Source organism: Chenopodium quinoa, unplaced genomic scaffold (assembly GCF_001683475.1).
Source record: "Chenopodium quinoa cultivar QQ74 unplaced genomic scaffold, ASM168347v1, whole genome shotgun sequence".
In the NCBI taxonomy this organism is placed as follows: Eukaryota; Viridiplantae; Streptophyta; class Magnoliopsida; order Caryophyllales; family Amaranthaceae; genus Chenopodium; species Chenopodium quinoa.
Window position 1 is genome coordinate 191203 of NW_018745190.1, and position 7549 is coordinate 198751.

Consider the following 7549-nt stretch of genomic DNA (forward strand, 5'->3'; position numbering starts at 1 on the left):
GGTGGCACGAACTCAGTAGCACCGTCCTGATAAAGCAAAAAGTCAGGAAAACATCACTTGGGGGCTACTCAATGGAAAGTAAAAGCTGAAAAATTTTACCCTCACATCCTCAGCCGGTACGGGGGCTGGAGCTAACAACGGCAGTAGCTCCTCATCATAGCACTGCCCAGGGATCACATAGAACCGCCAAGGGGTACCAGCTCCCTCAGACATGCTCAACAACCACGCGTCGTCGAACATATGACGTGGTGGAGCAGAAGGAACGACGAAGACATCAGAGGAATGCTGTCTAGCAACCCTCTCTCCTAAGTACGCGATCGCCCCATAAGTCCCCAGAAAATAGCGACGCTCAGCAGAATACTGTGCGGCTAACCCAGGGTCTGTCCAGCCGCCCCATGGCTGGTACACCACCTCAGGCCCGTACAAAGAACATCAATCAGGCGAGAGTATATCTAAAGTGTCGTAAAAAGCAGACAAATAAATAATAAAAAGTCGTACCGCCATGATTCAGCTCCGAACATGTGTAGTAGACACATCCATATGGCAGCCGCCCCAAGAGGCGCTCACTAGAAATCCGCGCGGCTATGGTCTCGCCGGCGCAGCAGAGGGGAAGTGCTCGTAGAACCAGATCAGCAAGGAGTTTAAATTGTGAGTTAATGCTAGCTAAAAGGTAGAGCTAAACTTTATAGGGAATAATGTTTACCTCTATGACCTTCCAAAAGGCAGACAAAGCGACATTCGTCCCAAAGGATCGGTGCCGACACGAGTCCCTCAGTGCACGAACGAAGTCAGCGTAAGCCAAGCTGGCCCAATCATAAGTCCCGATCCGGTGAAGATCGCGGACAGCAGGAAGGTAGTAAAGCAACGCCCTACTACCTTTGTCAGGGGAGAATGTCCCTGACAACAACATCAGCGCAAAGATACGCACCCGCTGCTCTCGGGTGGTCGCATCATCATCAAAAGCCGCCGCCATCGTCGAGCAGCGAATTCCCCTAGCCCTAAACTGAGTCGTCTCGACCTCAGCTCGGGCCCAAATAGCGATCGGCCCCAACAACTCCTCCGACCTCCGCGGAAAAAACGTCGATTCCACTGTCGAACGGCAGTGGCACAGAGTTGAACTCCAGTCCTGTAATGAGACTGAAGTCCGTAGGGGTGACCATCATCTCGCCCCAAGGGAAGTGGAAAGTGTTGGTGGTGTCCCAGAAGAACTCCACCAAAGCACGCACTATATGGTGGCCACCGCTGGAGGCAACCATAGCCTCGGAGGTCTCGAAAAGGGTAGCCAGTCCGCAAGACTCCCATAGGAGTCTCCTCTCCTGATCCCTGGCAATGTACATCTTGTACAAATCGCCTAAACCATCACAGCCGGAACCGTGATAGCGCGTCCTCCCGACCGTGATGCCTCGTCTCACCCTCTCAGAAATATAGTGGACGGGGGCGAAGAACATGGTCTGCTCATCCCACTCAGGGAGCCGACCAAGCGAAGTGGAAGGTGTGACGTCATCCTTTACGGGCTCATGCTCCCATCTGGTGTTTCGGGACCGTGAACCCGAGTCTCGCTGTCTATCCATGCTACATTGTGCAGAATTATCATAAATTAAGGTTCTATAGTATCTAAGGTTCGCCTAGCCGCATGATACTATGTTCGCAAAAAAACAGAGTACGTAGTACTAAAACAGTGCACAAATTCAAATTGAGCATATACGGCATTTTTCAAGCAATCACACAATTTCTTGCAACACTATAGTGATTATTGTGACAAATTGGACAAGAATTGCTAACAAAAACATCAAGAACAAGTCACATTGTTCTTCACGACCTTAGGAGGTCCAACAATGGCAAATTGCTCATTTCTTCACCAAATTGAGTCAAACAACTCTCAAATTACTCCCAAGGCAATATATAAACATAATCAAGCAATTTCATGGCATAAAACTTGACAAACAAAGCATATTGAGCATTTTTAATTTTGAATTTACATGAAATTCGTGAATAAACATGTTAAAAATTCATAAAAACTAATGTGAGTTTGAAGAAAACTGACATAGATCGGGAAAATAGATGAAAAGAGCTTTGATTTTCAACGAATTTGAGTGAATTCGGTTGCGAAACGAGCAAGAACGAAGCAAATGAAATTTTCTGTTTTTTTCGAGCAGTTTCGCGACGAGCAAACAGCAAAATGAAGAAGAAAGGGGTATTTAAGGAAATCCCCGTGCTAGCGCCAAGCCCTAGGCATTGGCGTCAAATATTAAGCTTGGCGCCTGGCGCCAATCTCAGCGCCTGGCGCTAAGGCTAATTGTGTGGCGCTGATGGCTTTTTAGTGGCGCCAGAACACCCAGCTGCTTGGTGAGGTTGTTCTACCTTTCTGCAACATATTTTTGGGTTCCTTGGTACGCCAGTTAGCCCCTCTAAGCAATTTGACATGATTTAGTAATCGGCTTGATTACGTAAAGTGATCGACCTGATGAAAGATCGTCTCACTTAGCATAAAGCGCCTAAGCATTGGCTCGTCAACAAAAGCACCGACATATAGGTTCAAAAGCGAAAAAAAGCATCTTCGTACAGACATAGCGGAAGCAAAGTTAAGGCGAACTTTTAAAGATCGACAGATGGAGGTCTTTGGTAATTTCCTTAGGAAAATTATCGCATCAAATGAGGATGACTTCAGGCGAGGATATCTTCGACGGCAATCCCTAGTTTCCAGAGAGTTGTCATAAACATCTGAAGGTGATTTCAAGAGAAATAATCTTCGATGATATTCCCTTGGACGTGGAATATTATCAATGCGGATGAGGATTGTTTCAAGAGAAATAATCTTGGATGATATTCCCTTGGACGTGGAATATTATCATAGCGGAGGAGGATCGTTTCAGGCGAAGCAATCTTCAAATTGGAAGCAGTTACAAGCGTAGCAGTTTTCAAGCGGGATGGCATTCTCTAGCTTGCGGGAGGTCATCAAATCAGCAAAGCGGTAGCAAATCGGTTACTTTCAGAGACGTGTGCTCGACGGTGCAAGATATTCGTTTCTTAACTCTTTTATCTGTTTAACTAATGCTAGTTTTGAAGGTATCGGCGTTACAAGAGTGGTTTAGGATCGCAGAACGTTCTGAACCATTCTCCGTCCCTATCGATACTTTGACTTTTGTTTTCGAAACTTGTGTTTCTCCAAACTCAGTCAAAGTGGGGGATTCTGTAGACACCCATATGTGTCTCCCCAAAACCAAACCCAGTGATGAGTACCTTTCACGTCGAATCATAATCGAATAAAGTGAAAGTGTGGAAAGTTTAGTGTTGCGGATAAATTTTAATTTCTCTTCTCTTCTCTCTGTTTTTGAAAACTTATTTTAAGAAAACAGTCAATCCAGTTTGGTTGGTCCATGATATGGGTCCAATAGTAGTGTAGTTGGATGGGGCTTAACAAGACCTTTCCAACAATATATTATAAGCCCAATTCCGATGAATATTGATGAAGTTATGGTCAATTTACTAAACTGGGCCCGGTTTGAGCCTTATGTACGGCCCAATGATCTAGAGGAGGGCCTAATATGATTTATCATTCCTAAAGCAATTAGGAATGGTTTTAGTCTTCTAGATTCTTCTAAAAGGTTCTTTTTCATTCCTAATTCAATTGGCATTGATAAATTGACTTTTTGTTGACTTTTCAGAGTTTTAATTAAAATCGAATAGCATTTTCGAGGAAATTATATGATTTTATCCTCCAGTGCGACAAACTTATTTGATTTTCGAAAACGCGTTAAAACCGGGCTTGGCGCCTGACTCTAGGCATTGGCGCCTAGAACCAGGCCTGGCGCTTGGCGCTAGTGTTGGTGTCTGGCGCCAGTTAGCCAGGGTTTGCGCCAGCTCTGTTTTTTGTGCGTCAGACTCTGTTTTGTTTATTTTATCTTTTTGGCTGATTTTCTCTATAAATAACGTATTAAAACTCCGTTTCATTCACAAATTTCCACCGATTCTAATCAACATTCATCTATATTCACCTACAATCAGTTTTCATTCGCAATCATTAATTCTCTAATTCTCTCTTAATCATTCATCAATCAATTCATTCATTCATCTCTCTCTCCTTTTTTCTAAACCTTGCTTTTACATACAAAATTCCGCATTCATTAGATCTAGAAACACCTAGCCATATTCGAAGTTGCCTTCGCCCTAGACGTGAAAGGTTTAATTTCTGAGGGTTTGGTCCCAAATCTCTCTTTCAATTATTTAATTTAATTGTTCGATTTATTATTTTCCTTGAAGTTACTAACGTGTGTATTTTGTTATTAGAAAGAGGTACGAGGCATCAAAGTAAATACTTTAATGATTTATTGTTATTATGATGTAGATATCATGTTTATATTGTTATTATGATATTCCTAGTATCATGTCTAGGGTAATTTAATATTAAATATGCTTATTATGATTCTTGCGATGCTTCTTATGTTCTTCCTAATATTTATGATTGTTAGTATCATGTTAGGGTTAAAGATTTGATTTTTTATTGCTTAGTGACATGCTAGGGTTTGTTATTAATCTTGTTAGTATCATGCCTAGGATCTTGCTATTATTATTATGCTTTAACATGATTATTATGATTATCTTTAATTGTACTGTTATTATGATTATTATTATTATTATTTATTTATTGATTATTTATTACGTTGCTTGGAATTATTTATTGCTTGATCACACATTTTATGCATGTTTAAAGGGAATTTGTACTTGTAATCATGCTTAATAAGATAATTAATAATCTTGTTTAGGGTTAATTGTGATTATAATCCTATTGATTTATTTGTGCATTAAATTCAACCAACATAGATAAACAGGTTTAGGGTTAATCCTATTGATTGTATGTTAATTAAAAAGCGCACATGAATACGATCAGAATAAAGTAGAGGCCTATTATTAGGGCAGGTTCAATCTCTTTTAGGTTGGATTTGTACCTTCATCCCCGAACCCTTATTTGGTTCTAGACCTTATGGAGTTGACGATCTCCTGGATCGTTAAAGGGTGTAACCTTCACCCTGTGAACGGTTTACAAGTTCCTAAAACTTGTTGGCGACTCTTTTGCTCTATCTTCTTCCCTTTTGGACGCCACCGTACTTTAGTGTATGATCAAAGTGGGGTTTAAGCTAGGGTTTGACGCTTGAATTTATTCCCTACATGCATATACTTCGAAAGGAGGGGATTCTAGTAGATCTGAGAAATCTGTTATGGGATAGTACTCCAAATGAGATTACTGCTAAGATTAAGGCTTACCAAAGAATCAAACACACACTAGAGAAAAGAAGGAACGCGCAGCCAAAAATGAATCAAGCACACACAGAATTATACACTCAAACAAAAACCTGCTTAACCAAGAAATGAACCCATTTTAGATTTATCACCAACAACATTAGAGAAAAGAAGGAACGCGCAACAGCTTATATAACAACTATAGCATCAACAATCAGCAATAACGGCGCAAGAAGCACCACCAGAAACGGGTACTTACCAATACACAACAATTGTTGACAAAATCTTAATTCTACACTAATTAGCCTTAAAGAAACACTAATTATCAGATTAAAACACCAAAGAATGCAGAAAGAATAAACCTTGCATAGAGAATCGATAACCAATACCCAAATTCTCACTTCAACAAACCGATTAACAGAGATTATATACCAACAACCCATAAATTACCACTAAAAATGAACGAATTGGGGATAAATTGATCGATTTCGGTAAAGAACTCAAAGAACCCTAGATCAACTTTCAATTAAAAACATTCTAAATCTTCAAGCAACGAATTTGTCACACATTAACTTTAATATCAACAAAAATCACACAACACCAAGAAACAAAAAACCTAAAAACAAACTAACTGAAAAAAAACAAAAATTAAATCAAACCCAGAAGAAAAAAAAAAAACCTGTATTATTATCCCACTTAGCACAAGGAGCACCCTCATAATCACCCGCCTTCCAAAACTGCTTATTCCCCTGCGAACTCAACGGAACCGCCGCTAACGGCGGTGAAAGTAGCAAAGAAGACTCCGGCAACGGCGGAATAGGATCGAAAAACCCCGGCGGAAGAGAACCATCACCAACCTTCTGCTTCTTTGCCGGAAAACTGCCATTAAAGGAACTCAAAGCTCTTTTCTCGGCACCAACATCGCCGGTGTCATTGTCGTCGCTAAAATCAATGACGGGAGCAGGCGCCGAAGACGGAGTAGCAGTATTGACGGCTTTGTCTCGCATTCGTTGGAAGAGAACTTCGTATTCTTGCTTGACTTGTACATCCATGGCGGAAGAATATGTATAAATATAGACATGAGAGAAAGAGGTGAATGACGCCATGACGGGGAGGAGAGGAGAGGAGAAAGAGAGGGAGTGAGGGACTGATGAGAGAGAAAGAGGTGAATGACGGCTAACCCTAAAAAACCAAATATTGGGCTCCTTTCATCAATTGGGCCACATTTGGGCATTTGTTACCTGTATTATAGTATTCGTAACGGGCAAAATAGTGTCCGTTACGAATACACTTATTCGTAACGGACATTATTTTGCCCGTTACGAATAAATAAGTATTCGCAACGGACACTATTTTTCCCGTTACAAATAAATAAGTATTCGTAACGGACACTATTTTGCCCGTTACGAATAAATAGTATTCGTAACGGACACTATTTTGCCCGTTACGAATATCTTAATTGTAACGGGAAAAGCTTTGCCCGTTACGAATGAGAATTTTTCCACTAGTGATTTGTAGTATGTAGTGAAGTTAATGTTATATAATGAGATGATAATTATTGAAATATATGTTGTATACCATTATTTTCATTTCATAGATTTCCTGAATTGGCATTCGGAAAAGCCTATCACAAACATCAGTGAATGCAGTGAGTTCCAATGATCCAGTTCTATCAGAGACATTGAAAGTTACGGTTGTCCTGCTCATTGTAAGCAATAGTGTTAGTGTGATTTGATGTATAACAACATTCTCGTTGAAAAGTTTAATGAATTTACTATTTTGATGATTATTATACCTGTGAGCAGCATGTATGTCTTTCCTTGAGTATGCTTTGCAACTGTAGACAGTTTCGAGAGCAAGTTTTTTTCGCTTTCCACAGTGGGAGCATCCTATATATGCTCTTAATCTTTCAAATTCTATATCAGTAGTTACAACATTTAACCAAAACACTTCTTGTGGAAGTGTACCTGCTGACTGCATTGTAAATATATAAACCAAGGTTATTATAATGTTAGATATTAACATATTCTGAAATAGTGCTTGCTATGCGTATTGATATTGTTAATCATTTTAAAGGTATGCTGCAAAAATGTACCTTCTTGGCTTTCAGGCGACCAATAGTTGTTACAGTTCTTTCTGTTGTTGGATTGAAGGCTTCCTTGATTCTGTGTTGTTCATTGATTAGCATACTTCGATGCCTCTTTGCCCTTTTTTTTCAAGAACAAAAAATTGTCAAGAATTTATGGTTTTGTAAATTACTATATATACAATATTATGAAAAACTTCAACATTCAAACTATTATTAGTAGAT

At 40.1% G+C, this 7549-nt stretch overlaps 2 protein-coding genes across 2 annotated transcripts; both read right to left on the reverse strand.

The window, feature by feature from the left end:
• Window positions 1–3: 3 nt before the first annotated feature.
• Window positions 4–6460, reverse strand: LOC110710959 (protein MICRORCHIDIA 7-like). The gene is made up of 2 exons (XM_021889301.1): window positions 5918–6460; window positions 4–26 (listed from the first exon to the last, which is right to left on the reverse strand). The coding sequence occupies exons 1-2, from the start codon at window positions 6342–6344 to the stop codon at window positions 13–15; spliced, it is 441 nt and encodes a 146-aa protein (XP_021744993.1). The 5' UTR covers window positions 6345–6460; the 3' UTR covers window positions 4–12.
• On the reverse strand, window positions 38–834 carry LOC110710960. Its single transcript, XM_021889302.1, has 2 exons — window positions 499–834; window positions 38–399 (listed from the first exon to the last, which is right to left on the reverse strand). Exons 1-2 carry the CDS (start codon window positions 502–504, stop codon window positions 43–45), a joined length of 363 nt encoding a protein of 120 aa, XP_021744994.1. The 5' UTR covers window positions 505–834; the 3' UTR covers window positions 38–42.
• Window positions 6461–7549: the final 1089 nt, after the last annotated feature.